The 22688-nt window shown below is 43.6% G+C and overlaps 2 protein-coding genes across 4 annotated transcripts; one reads left to right on the top strand and one right to left on the bottom strand.

The window, feature by feature from the left end:
- Nucleotides 1–2399: 2399 nt before the first annotated feature.
- On the top strand, nt 2400–3121 carry LOC125431482 (histone H2A-beta, sperm-like). The gene has a single exon (XM_048494314.1). It carries the CDS (start codon nt 2400–2402, stop codon nt 2817–2819), a length of 420 nt encoding a protein of 139 aa, XP_048350271.1. The 3' UTR covers nt 2820–3121.
- A 4798-nt stretch (nt 3122–7919) lies between these two features.
- On the bottom strand, nt 7920–19286 carry NMS (neuromedin S). Of its 3 annotated transcripts, XM_048493462.1 has the most exons (10): nt 19107–19286; nt 18071–18126; nt 17414–17464; nt 16379–16438; nt 16259–16285; nt 16116–16169; nt 12956–12991; nt 10659–10700; nt 9846–9896; nt 7920–8062 (listed from the first exon to the last, which is right to left on the bottom strand). In XM_048493462.1, the coding sequence occupies exons 1-9, from the start codon at nt 19177–19179 to the stop codon at nt 9849–9851; spliced, it is 447 nt and encodes a 148-aa protein (XP_048349419.1). In that variant the 5' UTR covers nt 19180–19286; the 3' UTR covers nt 7920–8062; nt 9846–9848. The 3 variants fall into 3 exon arrangements, with proteins under 3 accessions (XP_048349419.1, XP_048349420.1, XP_048349421.1); XM_048493463.1 differs by lacking the exon at nt 10659–10700; XM_048493464.1 differs by lacking the exons at nt 16116–16169; nt 16259–16285.
- Nucleotides 19287–22688: the final 3402 nt, after the last annotated feature.

Raw genomic sequence — 22688 nt, 5'->3', positions numbered from 1 at the left:
CTTGAATCCACCTGACCTCCATGGCATATGTATGTTCTTGATCTTAGCCTTTTTGCAAACTCCTGATGCATGGCACATGATGTGCAGGCATGGAGTTTGATTCATCAGAAGGTGCTGGTGTTCGTGGATTTTTGCCATGTTTTCCTCCCCCAGCAGTACCTAAGTTCTGACCCAGCAGAGTTGCATCCTGGGGTTGTATGACCTAATCGCTGAGTCCTTCCTGGCCACCAGCTGAGAGATTAAAGGCCACCCAAATCAAGGAGGGGATATTATGAAGAGGAGGAAGGGAATCAAGTTGTCTTTGTTCCCTTTAACATCAACTGCACTTCCATAATGTAAAGGAGGGAGCAGTTTTGATCTCTCTCTCTACTTGGGCCAAACTAAATGTGACAGCAGTCCTGTAAAAATACGGTGAGGGCCCAATCCTAATCAGGTGAGTAGGACAGCGGGCATGAGGAACTCTTGTTCTCCCATTATGCCTTTTCAAGTCCAAGTTGGTCACACACCTCTTGCACAGCTGTTTCAACATTTGAAGAGCCTTTGCAGGGAGGAAAAGTGCCTCAGCCTGTTACCCTGCAGGGTGAATTAGGATCATGCCCTTGGTAAAAATAGGAATAATGTGGCCAACTTCTGGTTACTTCAGTTTTCATACCAGTGAAGGTATGATATGCATAACCCGTGGGTCTCAGACCTCCAATCAAAACCCTCTTTGGCACAGCAGTATATTTAAAGCAGGATGCAAGTATAGTCAGGATCAGGGTGTCATTAGAGTTTTCCTTTTGATCCTGCTTGGTAACAACTTACCTTCTAGTTCTTACTGTTTACATCTGATTTAGTATAGTGACATAAAGGTAAATTGAAAAGCAACAGAAACAGATTGGGGTATGTTTTCTTTCAGAAATGTGAGATTTAGCAAACAGTAGTCAGCTAACTTGTTATAGTTTATCTGTCTCCACAACTGCTGCACAGAGTTTGTGATTGTGACTGAAGTTTCCCAGTTGATTTCAGCTGGAAGGAAAGCTCTAATGAGCTTGCTACAGCTGGGAAGCTCAAAAGACAAAGTGGGCTGTAATATTCTTGAGATACGATTTTGAAGGCAAGGCTGTTTCATTTATGCACAGCAGTTTGTTTTCCCCACAGAAAAGTTATCTGCTGTTGGTACAGCCAGGAGCAGAAAGGAGAAATAAAAAAGACTAGGTGAGACAAAGAAGGGTTTGGAATACAGAATGAAAAAACTTTTCTAGAAGTAGTCTAGTAAATAAAAAGTAAGCTTGTGGTGAATTCTTGTGGTGAAATGGTGGCTTTCTGCTTTGTTGTAACAATGATCTGGGATTACAAAAATTAACCCAAACCATGCTAATATTCCTGTGTATTTCTTCCTTTCAAAAAGAAAACTCAGGTAACTTTCTGTTAACTTGATCCTGCCAGATGTTAGGCTGTTTATGCTTGAGGTGGTTGCTCTCTGTGTGTATTTGTGTGCGAATTGAAAATAACCTTGGTATTGGGACTATCATTAGAACCAAGTTTGGGCTGCCAGATTTCCCCTGGCCACCAGTGGGAGTGAGGGTGGGGGCTAGACTTGCCAGCTCCAGGTTGGGGAACTTCTAGAGATTTGGGGTGGAATCTGGGGAGGCCGGGGGCCTCAGTGAGGTACAGTGCTGTAGCGTCTGCTCTCCAAAGTATGCATTTTCTCAAGGAGAACTGATTTTTGTAGTCTAGAGATGAGTTCTAATTCTGGGGGATCCCAGGTCCCCACTCAAGGCTGGCATCCCTAAACCAAGCCTGCAAATTCTCTAGAAAAAAATTGTAACTTTGCTTTTTAGAGACAAAATTGAGCTGCTTGAGTACTTTAGGGTGGCATTTTGAATATATGAAGGTTAGTGCTGTTTGGCCTACTAGAAAATCCCAAAACAACAATCAAATAACATTTAGGCCAAATGGAACAAAACAGAGAGTTCTCCAGATCATTTCACCAAGCTGCATGTCCACCAGAACAACAAAAGGGAGAAGGGAGGAAACATTATAGGTGTCACTTTTAGTCTGTGATGAGAGACTTTAAAATGTGTAGAGTGGCCTGGACTTTATACATACTGTATATGCAAAATAGGTTTCAATTTCTCTCTAGGATTAAATGGGCTGAGCAGGTCCCATGTAAAGCAGAAAGAAGGAGAAAAGTGGCAACCCTCATATAAAAAAGCTGGGTATTAATTTTAAGGAATGTACATTATCTGCTTGGAGGAATACAAACGTTCCCCAAAAGTCCAGACCCATTGCATCCTTATCTGAAGGAGTAGGGTTGTAATGGGAAAAAAAATCTACCTACTGAAAATCATGATATTTTAGAACCTATTGTTAAATGGCACTATGGCACTTTTTTCCTGTCCTTTGCAGAAACTGGAATGTCTGGACACAGAAAAAAGCCAGCTAAGTCTACAAATGGAGCAGCAGAGCATGCCACTTGTTCACAGAAGACCAAGTCAGCCAAAGCTGGTTTGCAGTTCCCAGTGGGCCGTATTCATCGGCTCTTGAGGCAGGGTCAGTATGCTGAGCGAATAGCCGTGGGAGCTGCAGTCTATCTGTCTGGTGTGTTAGAGTATGTAACTGCTGAGGTATTGGAGCTCTCAGGAGATGCAGCTTCAAGCAACAAAAAGCAGCGAATTGGGCCAAGACACATCCAGCTGGCAGTGCGGAATGATACTGAACTCAACCAGTTGTTTGCAAATGTGACCATTGCTGAGGGAGGGGTTCCTCCCAATATACTGCCCCAACTGCTTCCACAGAAATCTGAATTGCCTAAGGAAGTAGTAAAAGATGTTTAGCCACAAGAATTCTAAAACCTGCTGTTGCTGTGTTATACAAATAGACTCTGTTGAAAAAAGTAGCCGCTGTAAGAACCCTTGTTTTCAGTGAAGGATACTGCACCAGCTTGTGCGTAAATTGTCTAGTCGTCCAATTCCCAGTATAATTTTTAAAACTGAAATAAAGTTAAATATTGTTATAAAACCATTAAATACTATCACATTGTAACAAATTCAAACGAACTCATCTTTTGTTTATTTCATTTGTCATCCACCTTTCTCATTGAGACTCAAGGAGGATTACAGAGTTATAAGAGGCAATGCGACAAAGATAGTATAACATTTACCATGAACAATGCAATAAAACTGGATCACACAAATAAAGAACAATGGACTAGGACAGTGTGCTGAATTGCATAAACTGGGTCTCACAACTGGAAGATTTTGAACTACAGGCAATCCAATATATCTTGTAAGCAAAGCAGTATTTTAGGGTGTGGGGGGGTATGATTTCATAGGTAATTGTGACATTATTACCTATACAGAAAGAGCCCTTCCTCCAAAATTCCATGTTGCCACATCCCTATGCCTTTCATTTGACCCATTCTGCAAAACCATAGAAGTACAGAAACCTGTCTTGCCTTGCCACTTTCTCCTACTATAGCTTAACCCAGGGTTGTCAAATTCATTTGTTATGAGGGCCAGATATGAGATATGACATTAATGTGACTTGGCTGGGCCCAGGGAGGTGGGTAACTGCCTTGACTGGTGAGCCCCCAGCAGGCTGACTGTCCCAGTTCAGCCCTGAGAGGGGAAGTGGCTGCCTCAGCTGTTAAGCCCAGAATGCCACTGGGGGAGGTGATTGGCACTGGGTGGGGAGTAGCTGTTGATCCCACAGTGGGTTCACTAGCCCAGATTGCACTGGGGAGGGGAAGTAGCTTGCTAGGACAGATTGGGAACAGTGTGGGGTGTGTGCCTGGACTGGCGACCCTGCAGCGGGATGGCAGGGGTCTTGCCAGGCCAGATGTAGAGCAAGATGGGTGGGTGCCTGAACTGGTGAGCCTGAACCCACAGCAGCCTTTCCTGGCCAGATAAGGAGTGAGGAGGTGGGTTGCCACAGCTGGCTTGCAGGCTAGATAAACCCTGTTAAGGGGCTGGACCCAGTCCCCAGCCACATGTTTGCCACCCCTACCTATAGCCAACTTTTCTATGCTTGTTAGGATGCTATATTCTCCATACCTTGCTCTGGGGTCACAACTATACATTGCCACAGAAACTGACCTCTTTAGATGATCACATGTCCTGTAACTTAGCTAGCAGTAGGGATGTATTGCCCATGGAACACATACACTCAGGTGTGTGCAAAAGTAATCTTTCTCATTGACACTGCAAGGAAGCCAGCTGCACACACACATGCAGGACTGGGGAAACTACTGCAGCAGAAGAAGAAGCTTGCCAGTCTTACCCAGGGTCCATGCAGCTGCCTTAATTGCTTAGCAGCTGCAAGGACTACCCCTTGCTTGGGCCAGGGTGGCCCTGACAGGGAACGGATGGCCCACTGGGAATTTCCCCATGTGACCTTGACGGCCAATCCATTCCTCTGGGTAGATCAGATCTTACAACTGCTCAAATGAAAGTTTCATGTCCCTTGTTCAACTTTGAGAATTTACTGTGCATTTTCCTTAGCCATATTTCCACTGAAGTCAGAATGAAGGCATTCCTTTGGGAGGCAAATGACAGAGACACAGAAGACAAAAGCCTCTTTAACGGCAACCTACGAGGAAATACCTCAGAGCTAGGCTGATTATGCACACTGCTGCACTGCAGGGGCCAATGTCCATTGCAGCAAGATTTCTTGTGCAGATGTATCGCCTCAAGATGTACTTTCAATTTTCATCCTGTCTGTGGCAAACACCACTTCCAGAGTGACTTTCATTTCCTTTTCTGCCAGAGCAAGACAGCTTTGCCAGTGAGCCCTCTATGCCCTTTATGTTGGCCTTCTTGGGTAATTAGAATTATAGAATCATAGGATCATAGAGTTGGAAGAGACCCCAAGGGCCATCAAGTCCAACCCCCTGCAATACAGGAACACATAATCAAAGCACTCCTGACAGATGGCCATCCAGCATCTGTTTTAAAACCTCCAGGGAAGGCGACTCCACCACACTCCAAGGCAGTTCATTCCACTGTCATATAGGCCTCACTGTCAGGAATTTTTTCCTGACGTTTAGGTGGAATCTCTTTTCCTTCACCTTGAACCCATTACTCCTGGTCCTAGTCTGTGGAGCAGCAGAAAACAAGCTTGCTCCCTCCCTCATCCCTTGTTGGCCACACTGAGAAAGAGGATGATGCACGAAATGACCAACTAGCCTGACCCAGCAGGGATACTTTTTCCTCTCTGCAGTGCAGAACTTAGGCATTGTTCAATTTCTATTTTCCACTTTTTCTTTTGTAAGCTAGCTGCATTCTCTTCACTGAGATACAAATTTCTTATATACAAGCAGGACATTTCTTGAAAAAAACTTCAAGATGTATATAACAATAAGCAGAGACATCTTTTGAAACTCCTGTTGGATTTTAATGGACTTGACTAACTGTCTGCTTTGTGCAGAGGTGTAGGTAGTAACTGACAGTGTTACACATGAATGATGATCACTGGCAGTCTCATTCCTGACATCTGGGGACTGCTTCACCCATGTCATTTTTATGTGTATCTATATAAAAATGTAATTCATACATTCTGCGTATACCACTGAGCTGGCTGCAGCTCCCTGCTCCCAAAGTATTATATACATTTGCAGATGCAATGAAAGAATGATGTTTCCCTGGTGCTGGAGTTAGATAGCAAACTTGTACAAAGCCCACTGCCATGATAATCATCTTGGGGAGAGATTAATCTCCTTGTGAACTCAGGTTGCCACCACAAGTGTTCCAAAAATAAATACAAGAATGCATAAAACAATGTAGGGTTCATTTCAGAACATAATTAGGACTTCATTTAGAAATACATGTACATATTCCTTTTTTAAAAAGTAAAAATAATCTCTCTTCTTTCACACTGTGTAAACGGGGTGTAATGCCGTAGAGTCCACCTTCCGATGCAGCTATTTTCTCCAGGGGAAGTGATCTCTGTAGTATAGAGGCCTGTTGTAATCCATGAAATCTCCGGGTCTCACCTGGAGGTTAGCAACCCTATGCAATGACTGTGTAGTTCTGAAGCAAGGAACAGTTTCTTAAACTAATGCTCAGGTTCCAAGACTGATGTGATCGTATCCAGCAAGAGCTAGATATCGCTGTTGGAGATCAGTTATCATCCATGAGGGATTTGTTCAATAGGGTGCAGTCTTATCCCCTATGCTACTCAATCTTCAAATACAAATACACCTGTTGTATTTCAGCCCAAACTCTTCGCGTGGTTAGGAGCAGGAGGTATAGTATCCCGGTCGCCTGTTAGTTAGTTGTCCATTGCTCAGTTATTGTGTAGTTTAGTGTAATTTTAGGTTTGTTGTGTGTATGTATGTAATTTATGATGTTTGGATTTGTTGTGAGCCTGTTATGTACCCCTTCCACCCCACATCTTAAAACATGCATCCAAGCCGGGATATTTATAAATACAACGTATATGTGAGATATATTTCTGAGTTATATTAAAACTAACAAATATATATGGTGCAGCGCAGGATAAAATGGGCTAGCAGCAAGCCTAAAGAATAGCAAACAGTCAGTAGAAAATAAATCTACTTTTGCTCCTTGATGTCCACACCCAAGCCAGAGCTACAGTCAGTAGAATTGTAAATTTGAACTATCCCTTGAATTGAGATGCTGCAACCTTCCTTCCCTTCAGCTGTTCCTAAAATCTCCCAAGTGCTCCCATCCATGATTTAATCTCGCTGCCTCAGCTAAATTACAATAGCCAGAGACTCGCTCTTCCAACCACCTATTCAAGGTGTTGCTAATGTAATCAAGGAAACAATTGGCTACCAACCCCTGGGTTTAGGACAATAGATAGAGCTGCTGATTAGCTGAGCCCCTGCAACCCAGCACAGCTGTAAGAAACAAAACCTAATGCAAAGGGTCTCATTTCCCGCCAAACTAGCGATCCACCCTATAAAAACCCTGCTCACCTTAAGTTCATTGCTCATTTCTGACCTGAACCTCCCTTGGTCAAGTTGGTGGGAGACACGATATCGTCTTTCTCCGGGATCTCTGTGCTGGCATAGAGTCCCTGCCTTCTACTTCGTCTGCTGCATTGGAACCATTAGGTAACGCATTACCTTGCTGCCTTCCCAATTCCCTCTCTATCATCCAAACCTATTTTTCTCACGTTTTTATATCTCTAGGAACTTGTGTGTATGTGCCTCCATATCTTCCTGTATGTGTGCTTGAAACCAAATTTATATAAACGTTTTAAACTTGATTTGGACTCCTTGTGTTACTCTGCAGAACGCTCCATGCTATATTTCCCCGTATATAGCTCCATGCTATATTTCCCCGTAGTCTAAAAGATCCCCTCCCAGTCTGCCTCTCGCATTGCTAAGTGAGCTATTTCCCCAAAGCATTGCCAAGCCGAGTTATTTTCCCCATCGCCATTTTAAAGATGTTCGTGTGCTGTTACACTCTTAGCAGCTGGTGGAGATTCCTTAGAAATACGTTCATAACCTGTTAAGCTGGGTAACAAGCCGCTCTGAGCCCATGTGGGAGAGCAGCATACAAATTTTAAATAATAAATAAATAAATCTCAATGTAAAATCCTTATGAGGAAATCATTTATCAGTTTTGCAATTGGATATCTTCAATATGCAGATGACATTCAGCTCTTTATCTCTCCACACAGATCTCCTGGCGTTGCACTTGAGGTCTTGAGTCCCGGCCTCACTGCTGTGGTTAAATGGCTGGGAGCAAACAAACTGACACTGAGCCCTGACAAGACAGAGGTCGAGCTGGGAAGGCTGAGATGTTGAGACATCCCCATTTGGAGAATAACTGTACCTAAGTGGACAGTCAATTTTACTTCCTTTCAGTAAAAAAAGCCCCTTTCAAATGAGAACACAACAAATCTGAATATATTGCAACATGTGCATGTAAAGGCTTGAACCCACAAAGAAATTGTACAAACATAACTAACGGCTGCATGTTTATTATATGGAACTTTAAATGCTTGAGAAGTATGTCTTTCTTTAAAAGCATATAACTGGTCATCCAGCTTTTCTGTTCTTCATATAAACTGATAGAGCAAGTCAGTGAATTCCATCTTCCATTGCATTCTGAAAGAGAATACGTTTAAAACTGGTTTTCACCTTGGAAGATATTCAACCCACAGTTGGTCTCTTGCTCGGTTCCCCCCACTCATGTGCTCAAAACTAAACAAAATTATGGCCCACTATATTCAGCAACATTCTTTGCATGAGGACTGTCTGGACTTGCTGGCAAAAATCAGAAAAATACTGGATCCTATCCTTTTTTTAAAAAAATTATCTGTTCATTAAACTAAACATTGTCCTGAAGCCTAAAGAACCTCCCTACAACTTCAGTGGCAGAAGGGTGTCTGAAATTGGAGGAAGGTTCCTTAGGCTGGAGTAACTTCTTCCAGCCAAACGTAGGATACCTTTCCATGCTTCTCTGTAAAAAAACAGGCACAAATCTTCTTCTAAAATGGTGTCTAGTTAAGAAAAAAAGACAGCCTGGTGAAAACATGAGCAAATATGGTAAAAGTTTTTGTGGACAGGTGCTCATGATCAAATACATGGCATAATTACTTCCAAGTACAGAGAAAAGGGAGTGTGTTGTTTTTATTAGAAAAGGCCAAGAAAGTGTAAGGCACAGCTGTACCAATTGCATCGCTATGAAGAAGAAGCATTTGTATTTATACCCCATCTTTCTCTCCTGTAAGGAGTCTCAAAGCAGTTTACAAACTCCTTTCCCTTTCTCTTCGCACAACAGATAACTTGTAGGATAGTGGTTCTCAACCTGGGGGTCGGGACCCCTTTGGGGGTCGAACAACCCTTTCACAGGGGTCACCTAAGAGTCTCTGCATCAGTGTTCTCCATCTGTAAAAATGGATAAATGTTAGGGTTGGGGGTCACCACCTTGAGGAACTGCATTAAAGGGTCGCAGCATTAGGAAGCTTGAGAATCACTGTTGTAGGAGGTAGGTGGGGCTGAGAGAGTTCTGAGAAAACTGTGACTAGACCAGCAGGCTTTGTTTGTAGCAGCTGGGAAACAAATCTGATTCATCAGATAAGAGTCTGCTGCTCATGTGAAGGAATGGGGAATCTAACCCATTTCTCCAGATTACAGTCCACCGCTCTTAACTATTACACTACGCTCTCTATGTAGAACACAAATAGCATAGAATATGATGAATGGCTTATAAATTAAACTGCTGATCAGAAGTTTTCTGTTCTCTAGAGCTCTTTCTATCCTCATGTATCTGCTTCAAGTCAGGTGATAATCCCAATAATATTGTGAGAACCCCTCTGGAGTTTCTATTTAGATTTACTGGAACTTGTTTCAGCATCATAAAAACAACTTAATGTCAAAAGCTATTATTGTATGCTCACATCCTTTCTTTTTTGATCCAGCCATCTGGGTGCAAAAAGTTATTTTGTATTTATAGAAAACTGAGTTGATTTGATATAGATTGTACTCGATTATGAGCTGATCTGGATTAGATTATGAAATATGCACAAACGGCAGGACTGGGCCTGTATGCAGAGTTCATTTGCTGGATAGAGAAGTTCCCATTAGTTGATCAGCATTGAGAACTTGGATGCAGCTGATGCAGGAACATGAGGTAGAAACAGGAGATAAAAGACTTAACCCAGCCCTTTTTTCCTGTAAATATGTTTTCAGTGTTTAAGGCTGCTGGAACAGAGCATCTGACTGGGAGCTGCTGTGTGTAACTATATACAGGCCATATCACTGATGCATATACCCCCTTACTTGCAAAATCTGTACCCACATAATATCCATTAACTTCAGGGAGGAGGCTACTTGCCACTGATAAATTAGAAAGCAGACCAATATAGTCATTGTAAAAAAAAATCACCTGTCAAATGGCATACTCTCCTCCACCGTCCACCGTCCTTCCATTTCGAGGCTGTACAGATAATATGCCAATAAAATCACAAAAATGAGAAATAGCTATAGCTTGGTGTCAGCTACACTGCAAAAATTATTATTAGAATTATATATTAGATTTTGCCCTTGCCAGGATCAGCAGATACTTTTTCCTGTGCATCCTATCCTAATTGAAATTAATGGAAATAGAGAGCAGCATTTGCTCCACAACTAGGACAACTACTGAGCAGCCTGACTGGTGCGAGTCTGTTTTACCTTTGGTTCAGTAAGCAATGTGGGTGCGAGCTCGGCTGTGAGCTTATCATGTCCCCTCGAAGGGGTGATTTATGCTAAATGCTTTGTTCCTAATAAGTTACCCTGCCCAACCCAGAACTCAGATCCCTTGTCAAGAGCAAAAGGAGACAGACAATTGTGTGGGGTGAAATGCTGGGGAGGCCAAATTGAGGGATAAAGACAAAGGTACATGGGAAAAAATGGATTTGAATAAACATTAGCCAGTGTATATATGTGACTGGCCAATGGAACCATAAACAGTGGGTTAGATCCAACTATCTTTTCCACTCAATCATATTTGATTCCTCTCCTCTCCGTAGTTCCCCATCCCACAATCTCTGGTGTAGCCTGTCTGGTGGTCCAAAGAGGGTCCTCTTTCTTCAGCCAGAAGAATAGCTGATGGGATTCAACCCATTTTCATTTGTTTTATATCAATAGGCAAGATTATGCAAGATTTAACTGTAGGCTATATGATTTTCTTCTTTAAAGGAAAAGAAAAACCAGATACCCTGAAAAGAAAAAAGGGTCGTCCCAAGGCGTCCAACTCATGCTGTAAAATGAAAGAAGCAAAGCAGAGTTAACATAACATATCTGAAGATATGCTGTACTTTGATACAGATCAGCACCTCTCCTGTTAAGCAACTGGGGGAGAAATGTTTTTGTAGGATGTGCAAAATTCCAGAGAGGAAGAGGATTCAGCAGCTGCACAGGAATCTGGAGGCCCTTCCCTTGTAGCTGACAGGGTTAGTGCTACAGCCACCAAAACAACTAGTATATAACTTCCAGAGGGGCAGGGAATATAGGGAGTTTTCCTGAATGGCTGATTTAGGCATGGAGCCTAAGGTGCTCTGCTATTTTCTAAGGAAGACTGTGCCCCAGTCCTAAAGTTTGTTAAACACGCAGCAGTGGGCTCCATAATACATGCAACTGTGTGCAAGGATTCTGCGGGCCTGGGTGGGAAGCACCAAGCGTAAAATACATTTAGAAGAAAATTTCATATCAAGAGAGCAGGTGGTTTCTTTCCAGAGATATTTCAAGTACTGTAATCCTTCTAGAAATCACGGGTTTCATTCTATTGCTTACAAATATTTAGATACTGTGATGCTTGGGATTTCAGATAAAATGGTGATCAAAAAAAGGCAGTAGCCCCATTCCAAGGCTGGTATAAGAAACATGCACAAACAGTAAGTAAGAGTACAATAAAACAAATGACAGATAATGAATACCAGAATCTGTTGATTTGCTCCAGTTGACTGGTTTACTTGCTTACTTCATTAAGTGGCCCTTTAAAGATTTATGTATTCTGTTTCAGTCAAGTGATTCTCAAAGGCCGTTTCCGCACGGGTCGGCGCATTTCTGCATGGACGGTCCCAGAAAGAGCAGGGATGACGGCACCGCAGAGCGCCGTCGCCCGGCCGACCCGGCATGTCCCCGGGCCTCCGGCACGTCGCCGAGGCCTGAAGTCACGCCCCCCCCCCGGCCCTGCGCGCCTGCTCCAGCGTTGCAGGGCAGGGGGGCGTGTCCCCAGGCCTCGGCAACGCGCCGGAGGCCCGGGGACAAGGTAAGTGCAGGGAGGGAATGGGGGGGGAGGCGCCTTGAAGCCACTGCCGTTCACACGGCAGCGGCTTCAAGCCGGCGTTCCCGAATTAGTGAGAGAGCTGGCTGATGGCTGCAATGCAGCTGCGCCTAATGTGCGAATAGCTGACCTGAGGACGGCGTTTTTGCCATCCCCAGGCCGCCATATTCCGCTTCGATCTTGAAGCTTGACAAGAAGAATCCAGCATACTCCCAGCCAAAAAAATAGTTTGCTTTTCTAGCTCTAGCTCCCTTAAAATAGGAACACTTTACAAACTCACTGGAATAACAGAAAGAAGGGGGCTGGGGGAGAAACTCTGTTCTTGAGACTTATGTGAAATTCTAATAGACAGTCAAGAACCCAGGGGAAAAAACCCCAGTAGGATAGTAAGCATGGGAGAAAGATGTGAAAATACAGCTGGAGTAGCCTACACAAAACAGAGTCCTATCAGCCAGAGGGAAAAGAAAGACCCTAATACTGGACTAGTGTGAAAAAAAAGAAAACCGTTGAAGTTCTCAAATACATGAAAGGAAGGACACTCTACTGCCAGCCAGGTTCTTACTATGTAGGGCTTTTTAAAAACTGTAACCAGTTGTTCACAAACCTCTTTGAGAATCACTTGACTGAAATGGGATACAAAAAACTTTAAAGGACCACTAAATTGTTCATCTGAGGGGTTTCAGGAGCTCTTTACAGAACAGCAAAGTAGATGGTCTTGAAGACACCAAGGGGCACCTATGCTGGTGGAGAGAGCAAATATGCTGGCCAGCAAGTGTCACACAGTTCTACGGTACCCAAATCTAGAACTGCCTACCACTCCAAAGCTATGCCGGCATAGGAGAGAAACCAGTGCAGGGCTGGGCGGGCTGGGGGTGCTCCCAGGGTTAGAGCCAAGTTGAGTTGGCTTCCATCAGGGTTTCAGCCCAGGAATACCCCTTCCTGGCTGCAGACTTTTTACCACCAGAAAATGTAGTGTAAGGTTTTTTTTATCCAATGTTTGTTTTTTTGGACTTCCCACATTGCCTGAAACCCCTCTGGAGGCAGCACAGTGGCATGGAAGCAGTGCTGTCCCTGGTCACCGGGCACTCTGAACTGAGATGCAAGTGTGGGTGTTTAACACACTTCCAATTACCCACACTGCTCTAACAGCTCATGAACTTGCTTTTGAAACAATATGAGAAAAAGACATCTTGTGATGAGAAAGAATGATGTCAGAATGTTTAGATTACCTTCTTGGTGAACTCTGCCGCAGCCATTTCTGATTCCTGCAAGACGATAGAGCTTGTTAATTGCATCACACCCCAGTATCCTAAGTGGCAATTTTTCAAAGAGGCCAGAGGATTATTTCAAGCCATTGCATTAGACAAAAACATTTGAAACACCAAATCACAGGCAGCATTAGAAATCAAATTATAAGCATCTTGAATTTATACTTGGGTATTTCTGTGAGCAAACCACATATTTATTGCATGCTTCAGTCTCTTCAGTTGAAATGACACAACCATGCTCTTGAACACAACACCAAGCTCAAATGGAAAAGAACATCCCATTTCTAGTATTGCTTTTAAGAGGAATTGTTCTTTCAACTGGGACTCACTGCCACTCTCTTTGTTCAATTGTAATCTAGTCATAAGCCAAAGGTGCTAATTAATATGACTGTAGTGAGCAAGGTTTCTTCCCCAGGACAGTGTTTACTATCTATGGTAGAATGGGATTCTAGCTGAATTTTATGGAAATTATAGATCCCATACATTGTAAAATAGTTTGCTCCTTCATGGGTGTGTTATGTGCTCTCAAGTGCTCTCAAGTTGCTTTTGACTTATGGCAACTTTATAAACTAATGCTTTCTTCCTTTTTTTCCACTGTCAATCACATCTGACTTATGGGACCCCAGGTGTCAATACAAGAGACATTCAGAGATGGTTTACCATTGCCTTCCTCTGTTTCACAAAATCCTGATATTCCTTGGAGGTCTCCCATCCAAGTATTTGCAAAGGTAGGCCCTGCTTAGCTTCTGATATCTCATGAGATCAGGCTAGCCTAGAGCTATCCAGGTCAAGACAATTCTTTTGCATAGGTGGAGCCATTATAAAGTTGGTTGAAAGCTCAATGTTTATGTCTAGAACAGAAATGGCATAACCGCTTTCTGGGTAAGGATCATTCCAGCCTTCAGTCCTGTACAGTTACCAATGTAGGGCTGACACCAAAAATGCTAACTAGTAGTGGCCATGCAGCTCTTCTTAGCAAAGACTTGCAGTATCATCATTTTTTATTCTGACTTAGTTTGAACAAGCTTTAGAAATGAGGTGTGAGAAAAAGACAACCATGGAAGTATGACAAAGGGTAGGATGTACAAAAATAAATAAAAGGAGAGAAGAAGGAAAGAGGGTGGGTAATGAATATGTTCTTATTAAAAGTGCACATTTTAATCACTGGCACAATGGTGTTTTGAGTGATTTGGGTTTTTTTTAACAGTTACAATGATACTTTAGTGCCACCACAGAATATTATGGAAGAAATGAGTGCATACTGGATTAAGGAATCTTTTCATTCTTCTCTCTGAGAGCTTTGGAGCAAGGCGCATTAAAGGATGCAGAGGGAAAGACTATAACAAAAAGATAGTGTGAATACTAGTATATACTAAGACAAACATCAGACAAAGAACATTCTAAAGCCTAGACATTGGTTTTGATGTTCCTAACATGCTAACTAAACAACTTTTTTTTCAGTACAAACAAGTTCACCAGTGTTGGATTATTCAATATAAGAAATTACTAACAAAAGTTATTTGAGCTTCAAATACAATCCCAAAGCCCTTGTCAGCAATAAGGTTTTTGCTAGGGGCCTCAACTTACCCAGCATTGTCACAGAAACAAGAATTTACCCTAAAATGTTGTATGTCAAACCATTATACCAGTGGTGGAGAACCCATGGCACTCCAGATGTTCATGGACTACAACTCCCAAGAGCTGATGGGAATTGTAGTCCATGAACATCTGGAGTGCCATAGGTTCGCCACCATTGCATTATACCGATGCAACACAGACTGGCCCTGAGGTTGTGCTAGCAAAGCAGTGAGAACTGTTAGAAGCAGATTGCTCATGCTGCAATGCTAAGCAGTTTTATTTGGGAAGGAGTCCCACTGAACTACGAAGGGCTTACTTCAAGTGTGCATGCACAGGCATATGCTGTAAAATATTTCAGAACATTTCTTGTCACTGTTTTAAACTGAATCACCATTACAAAAAGAGAATATATGTTTGGTAAAAAGGTCAATCATGATGGAAATCTATTGCCTAAATTGCTTAAACATGTTTATGGAGGGTTCGGGGCCAGACTATAAATATTTTAATAAATATCAGAAATTAGCTAGCCAGCATGCCAATAATTATGACCTTTTGTTTTGAGTATAATTCTGAGCAGTGATCCAAAAAGCTGCTTAGAATCACACCAAGCATTTAATTTTTAAAACAGTTTGATTCTCTGGCAGCTAACCCTTTCCCCCTATGCCACATCACAAAAGGTTTTTGATACAGAGAAAAGGGCAACTTGCTCTTAGCCCTGGGATGGCTGCTGCAGGAGCACAAGTCTGAGAGCCCCATTCAAAGTGGGGGGGGGGCATCCACTCATGGGAGCAGTGTGTGGCCACTCCAGCAGATCTACCTCCCTGGGGCACTTGCCCCAGTGAAAGGTTGATTCTACTGCTGTGCGGCCATAGGGGCCCCCTGGTGCTGGCATGTAACATGGATGCACTGCCAGTGTCCCAGGCCTCCTCCCACTACCAGTGTAGTGGGGACGTGGCATGGCCAGAGGAGGAGTCAACATTAGTTGGCTCCCTCTCAGTCTTTGCCGATTTTACGCCAATGGGCCACTTCAGGCTTAAGCCACCCAAAAGATGGCCTAAGTCTATTGTGGCCCATAGAGGCTTCTTGGTGGTGGGGAGGCTTTTTTTGCTTTGTGAGCCTTCCCATGTCACTGGGAAGTATCTAATGGGAGTGGAAAGGGGGCACCACATCAGCTCTGTGGCCCAATGCCTCTGATTTGGATGGGGCTGTAAACCCCATTGGCAGCACAATCCTAAGCACAATCTTACCTTTCAAAGGTATTGTCTTCAGTGGATTTAGAAGAATGTAACTGTGTTTAGGATTGTCCACTCTTACTAACTTAATTTAATTTTATTTGGATACTGAACAATCAATATACAATACACGTTAGGCAGGCTGTTGTTGCTAGTGGAAATTAACGCTTTATTTGATTTACCTGCTTTAACACTCATTGTGTTTTTTGTGGACATATTTTAAAAAACTTATGAAAGACTTTCATTATTTACTATTCTGCATTATGTTGAAAGGTATACTGTATAAAACAATGTTGTATTGAAATACTAACCCCAGCTTTAAGAGGATACGTTGGATCTTGAGCTCTGGAGTAATGAAATAAAAACTGCATAGAAAGAGCTATTTTAGAATGTTTCATAATTTCATCAAAAAAAGTCTTACGCAAGTAAAAGTCTAAAATAGGTAAATACTTACTCTCTTATCTATTTCTTGCATATTTTCCTAGTGAGGATAATGATGATACAAGTTTATACAGTACTTAGCTACAAAAATATTGTGAATTTGTATTTGGAAAATACAACAATCCACTCTTACCTCATCTATTTGCATGCTATTAAACATGGAGTTACAGAGATCCATGACAGAACTGGAGATCTAAGAGACAAATGCACATTAAAAAATGATTTTAGAGGCAAGAAATTGAATCTGCATCACTTAAAATTAAATACAAGAGCTATTTGTACAGAAGTTAATTTATAAATTCAAATTTAAGTGAAATCGCTAAGATGTCATTGCTTTCAGAGATAAAACCTTCAGAGTCCTTCTTCCAATATATAGTCACTCTTTTCATGCCTGATTAGATGTCAATCTTTGGCAATGCTGTCCACTTACCTCTTCCCAGCATGCTTTGAATGCTAGCCAGAAAGTGGCAATGCAAATCATAATTAGATAGGGAAAGGTTTTTAAAATACATTTGGGAGACACTGTCTCATGGGACAGCTTAAGTTCTGAAACAGAAACATTCATCTCTGTCCCTCAGGACGATATTTAAGCACACCCAGGTGACCCTTCTTGGAAGTTCAATATGAAATTATGTTGGAATGGAAGGATAACAGAAGTTAACAGAACCACTGGATCTATAAGCAGTTGTCAAAATTAGTGCTCTAAGCTATCTCTAACATTCATCATTTGTTAGTTGTACTCCAAATCAGGCACTAAAGGTCAAAGATGTAATGGTTTTTACACCATCAGTGCAAGTTCATGTGTAAAATTGTCAAAATAATCTTGTTTTAGTCCATCTTACTTGTTAAGGGTAGGGAGCTCAAGAATGGCAGCAGAAACAAATCTTTTTGAATCTTGCATGCACGCTTTACCGTTGTGACTGCCACCCTATTAAACAGAAAGTATGCTGTCTCAAATCAGTGTTTAAGAAGGCAGAGTTCGTAAGCAACAAACCATTTAGCTTAGATTATTTTGTGTTAAACCAAAATGTTGCAGTTTGCTAATACATGGTTCTAGCTGCCCACAAATGTTTGCATCAATAATCCTTAAAAGTTGGTCACAATGTCTCTTGAAGTCAGGTTACTTTGAAGGATATGTGCTATTCAAAACAGATTATAGCATCTTTACCTGGGGCTGATCAGACTGTTCTATCCATTGACTGAAACACAGTGCCAGTCTCTAGAGTAGAAGTAAAACAAAAATTAGGCAGAGCTCTAGGAGCTGTTAGTTAATTATGTGTAAACTGAACTTTATTAATCTTGATTCAATGTGAGCAATGGGGATGTGCACCAATTTTTTTGATATTTTTCATGTTCAGGTTTAATATACATGATTTTTTTTGGAAATTTTCAAATTTCCCTGCCAAGATGGGGTTTTACTTTTCCTCCATTTGAATGAATGGAGAATAGATGTGGAACCCTCTTAGGGGGCTATGCAATTTGACCAGTTCCAATCTTTACAATTTATGGAGGTTCTCCTAAGGAGAGCTGTCTGAAGCTGCTCTTAAAAATTTGGTGCCCCTACCTCAAGCACAGTCTTTCCAGAGTCCTGTAAATATTCCCCTAGGGTAAAATGGAACTGAAAAATGTGGGGGGAAATCCAGGGAATAAACTGGCTTTTTTCAGATTTGCCTTTTTGGCTCCACTGAAATTGTGCCTTTTTTTTCAGCTGAAAAAAATCTGGGAAAAGCTTCCCTTCCATAACAGCCACCATGCTTACACTGTCACACATGCAGGATCATACATTTCTTGCAGATACATGGATTACAATTAAAAAGTTGTATACCTCATTTTTAGGAATGTCTGATTCACTTAGATAACCAGCAAAAGGTTGAGGAAATCCTGTTAAAATAAAATAAGCAACCTTACAAATACAATGGCAAGTTCTATATACAAAAGGTACAAACAAGAACCCTACTTATAAGAGATGTACTGGCCAGACTATAAACCTAAATATGTGTGGGTGATTTTAAAGAAGAAATAACTATTAAATCAGTGATGATCACCTCTTCATAAAAGATAACCTCTCCACAAGCATAATAAAACCAATCATACTTCTAGCATCTCTTTGTGAGATGTGTGTACTCACCAGTGGAGTTTCCGCCCTTTCTTAAAAAACAACAGCAACAGAAATCGTGGCATTATTCTGACGGGTCCCAATTCCCCAGGCTATGCGGCCACTAAATGCAACACTCTGTGTAACCTGCGGAGACTATTCTCTTTTCAGGACCGTGGATAGCACTAGGGTTGACTGCTGGTCCCATCTTGACCATGTAAACACATAAAATGCTTTCCCATCCTGTCGATTCCCCTCTGAAGACTGAGAATATGCATGTTTTCTCAACAGTTGGCTGTCCCTCCGTTTTCAGTTTTTGTCTCCTTTAAAGGTTCACCTCCCATGGAGAAGTCAGAGCACCTCTAGTGCCCAATCTATATTCCTTATTGGAAGACTACCATATCCAAGACTACTGTACCCAAGCCATCTTTCCAACATGAGTGAGTACCTCCACTCTAGACAAGAAGTAGTGCATTGAGGTGGGGTGGGGAATCTTATCTGTTAACCCTTCTTTAACTACTCTGGCTAAAGGGCTGCTTGAACAATTTTGATTTTGAGTACGCGCCCCTGCATTTCAAGGAAGGTACACTTCATCTATTACTAAACTTTTGGATAGCAACAGTGATTTTGGGCTCTGAACAAAAGAGGAGGCAGCAAAGTGGAAAAGGTCTCTGACTCTGTCAGAGTATTAGATCGTACGTTGGCTTAGATTTCTAGATGCACAAAAAGCTTCTTTTTTCTCTCATTGAAGGGACCTGGATCTTACCTGAGGTAAACTGTGCGGTGCAAAGGCAGTAGATCACAAGCATCAGCGGGAAGGGAGGACGGTGCTGTTTCATTTTCACAGGCGAAACCAAAGTTTGCTCCTCCAACAAAGCTTCCACATCTCCCCAAGTTGAGGATTAGACAGCCAGGTCACTACCCAGCCGTTTTCTGACTGGCCTGGCCTAAGTCATTTGTAACAAAGTGCAACCTATTGTATGAGGAACCAATCAGCACTTCACAGGAACCTTGTTTCCTCATTAAGCTTCAAGCTGCGTCTTTATTTAGGAAGCAATTTCAACCCTCAGCGCAAAGCCACTTGAGCAATTAGTCAAGTCTGCAAGAAGAAGAGGGCAGCAGGTTGAAAAATACGGGGGGGGGGGGAGGTGTCTCCTAAAGAAATCAGGATGTTGTGAATCCCCCGTTCTGCTGAACATTCTGTGACTTAACACAGAGTTCTTCTAATGCAGGGTGTCCAGGCAAGCAGCCCAGTCAGTGCGGCAGGTTAGACTTTTACAATGTCTTGGATGTGAATGAAATACTTGGGGTTTGTTTTCCTTTCCCTTAAAAAAGAGCACTACTGCAAATCAAGCTGCAGTCTTTTTCAACCAAATATTCCGGGGGTAAGGCAACATCAGTGAATAATTAAGCTTGAGAGATCATATGAGGTGTCTGGAAATGGACATAAAATTTCTGCTGAGTATCTGTAATAGAAAAAAGGCATCACTTCGAAAACGTTATGGTTTCAAGAACATAACTTTGTCAATACTTGCAGTCATATTACTGTACGAAAAATATAGGCTAAGGAATTGAAGAAGGAAAGGAGAGGAGAGGGGTTCCGTTCACAAAAACACTTCTTCCACTTAAAGCAATAGTAAGAGTAACTCATATGCAGTTCATGTCTACGCCTGTTTTTTCCAAAAACAAGTGCATTATGAATTCAGTGAGACTCACTCCCTAGTAAGTGTATTTGGAACTTCAGCTTTGTATTGACATTTTCCATGTCATTATTACTTGTCTTTATCTGACAGCAACCCAAGAGAACATAGGTCGATTCCAGATGGTACAAATATCCAGGGTTGGCAAAGGGAAATATCCCGATTTGGGCAAGAACTTCACATGGGTCTTATTCCTAAAGTGGGATTATCCCGCGATATTTTCCTCATCCTGGGTTTTTCAAAATCGCTAAAATATTGATCTTTTTCAAAAAAATCTCACTTTGAACCTGCTTCTGTGGGAACACCAAGGGGCTGCCAACTGCCTTATTTTTCTCGCACTGCAGCCTGATCTCCCTGCCTGATGTCATGTTGTAGTCGTGCACGCGGAGTCACCGTAAGAACGAGACGAGACGCGGGGATATCATCTGGTGGAGAGAGCCAGCAGCGGGAGCGCGGGGGTCCGTGATCCTGGCAACTCCGCCGCGTGCTAGTTCCTGACACCTTTTATTAGGGTTTCTCTGGGGGCAGGCAAAGGGGTGGATCGGCGGGAGGCCGGGAGAGCGGGAGAACGGGAGACCGTCAGGTGATGCATGATCTCATCGGGCTGGTACGTGCAGGAAGAAGCGTCCGTGTCTGGGCCTAATCCACACCTGGGGGCAAGGGCCCATTATCCCTTTGTCTGGGACACCTGGTGGCTGTGAGCCAGGTAGTTCATGACCTGTGACTCACCGGGGGGGTGGGGGATGGGGGAGCGGGTGCGACCAGAAGGCCGTAGTTGGGCCGGCATGCCAAGCGCTCTGCCTACGGTTCTGCTGGGTCAGCGGCTCATCCCTACATCTCCTCCTTTTTTACGTTTTTGGAAGGAAGCCGAATTGGTTGGGATGAGACAAGGGGACGCTCACCTCCCCAGCATTCTGCCCAAGCTGGTCGAGCTGCTTACGCAACATGAGAACTTGGTTGCGACGTAAGGGGAAATCAAAGGGTTTCTCACACACATTACAGGCAATACTAGAAATACACTGAATAAGGCAAGATCCGACGATAAGGCACACAATCAAACCAATGCAGAACTGTACGATAATACTTAACCATCCCCTGGCAGCCAACTCCAGAGGGCTGACCACCTGTGGGGCAATACATCATATTTCAGATTAGACACAATGTCTTGCAACTCATGCACGTTCATATGAATTAAATGGGAATTATCAGAGAGATTAAAACAACACATATTCTTTACATTTTCACAACCTTGGTGATGCAGTAACAACAAATAATCAATAGCAGCACGATTATCTAAAGTCGCTTGGCGAAGTTCCTGTTGCTTTCGGAGGCCAGGGCATCCAGAGCGGTGGAGGTGGAATTAATGGACTTCGCGAAGGGCACAGGCCAGCCGGCCAATAGTCTTAAGCGTTATAAGAAGCAAGTCAGGACTCCCACTAGGGAGGCCGCGAGGAGCGAACTCTGCCTCGGAGAGGGCGACCGCATCGCTCCGGCAAGAGGGTCGAGAGAGAGAGTGGAGCGGCAGCGGCGCCTGGGCTCCTGGGGTGGAGCCTGAGGCAGGACAATGGTGAGGCTGGCTGAGGCAGCAAAGGGTTCCGGCAGAGAGTCGAGCAGGGATGTAGTTGAAGGTTCTTTCCCCGCAAGTCCAGAACCAGCCTTTGGGGAGCAGGACGTTCCCGTACACGGGGGGAATGTCCGCCACATGTGTGCAGTTCCAGCCAGCCGAGCCGGTGAATGGGCTCGGGCCGACCTCTCGTCCCGCCACGCCGGCAATGTGGGCACAGGTGTTGGACTTGTGGTTGGCGACTGTCTTGGTGAGGAGGGAGAGAGCGCCGACCGGGAGGGTTTGGACGATGGGTCCCCAGTCAGCGCTCATGGAGTACTTGATGGACGAGGTGTTCATAAAGGAGCTCAGGCCAGATTCCTCTAGGAAATCTCCGGGGGCTTTGCAAACGGGGAGCAGGCAGGAGCTTAGCAAACTTCCTACTCCTAGGTACTGGCCCAGGCAGAAGGTTGAGACGTTGGCAGCGGCAGCGAATCATTCCCAGATGTTGGTCTGACCAAGGCTCGTCAAGGGGTGGCCGATTGCCACCGGCAGAAGGCAGCAGAATAGGCAAAGGATGGTGACCGCAGAGTTGGCAGTGATGATGGCGAAGATGGCAGCACAGAGGTCCTCGGGTGTCTCCGGGTAGCCTCGCTGTTGCAGCAACTCTCGAGCTTGGTTGGTGGTCGCCTTGACATCCCCCCAGGTCATCCGGGTCTTTGGACCGTCTGGGCGCTGGCGGCGGTTCCGTCGAGGCCGTAGGACAGGATCCTCCAGAGAGATCCGCTCCATCTCCGGGATGGGATTGGTTTCTTCCTGGCGCCATTCCATGGGCTGGCCGGACATGGCGAGTCGAAATCCACAAGAGACCTGTAGGAAGAGGGACTGAAGCACACCCCTTCCCGGGTTATGGGAGGGGCCGGGTCCTGCCAGGCTAGGTCTTGGAGCTGGCGGCGAGGGGCCTGAGCATGTGGGTGAGGTCTCGACCGCTTGATGGGCTGCCAAGTTCGGTTTCGATTGATCAGATTTGAGTGATTGTTAATATCAAGTTTGCTCCAGTTTGCTCAAGTTTGCCGCCCTGCATGAATGTGAATGGCGCAGGGCC

Source organism: Sphaerodactylus townsendi, linkage group LG04 (assembly GCF_021028975.2).
Source record: "Sphaerodactylus townsendi isolate TG3544 linkage group LG04, MPM_Stown_v2.3, whole genome shotgun sequence".
Taxonomy (NCBI): domain Eukaryota; kingdom Metazoa; phylum Chordata; class Lepidosauria; order Squamata; family Sphaerodactylidae; genus Sphaerodactylus; species Sphaerodactylus townsendi.
The sequence above is the reverse complement of the archived record's forward strand: the minus strand, read 5'-3'. Positions and strand labels throughout refer to the sequence as shown.

Bases quoted from the DNA above. Each gene is read 5' to 3' on its own strand.
- NMS (XM_048493462.1), bottom strand. From the start codon at position 19,179: ATGAAACAGCACCGTCCTCCCTTCCCGCTGATGCTTGTGATCTACTGC. The intron at 16,286-16,378 runs GTAAGAGTGGAT...TATCCTCACTAG, and splicing joins ATAGCATGCAAATAGATGAG to GAAAATATGCAAGAAATAGA. The intron at 12,992-16,115 runs GTTAGTATTTCA...ATCGTCTTGCAG, and splicing joins CGTATCCTCTTAAAGCTGGG to GAATCAGAAATGGCTGCGGC.
- LOC125431482 (XM_048494314.1), top strand. From the start codon at position 2,400: ATGTCTGGACACAGAAAAAAGCCAGCTAAGTCTACAAATGGAGCAGCA.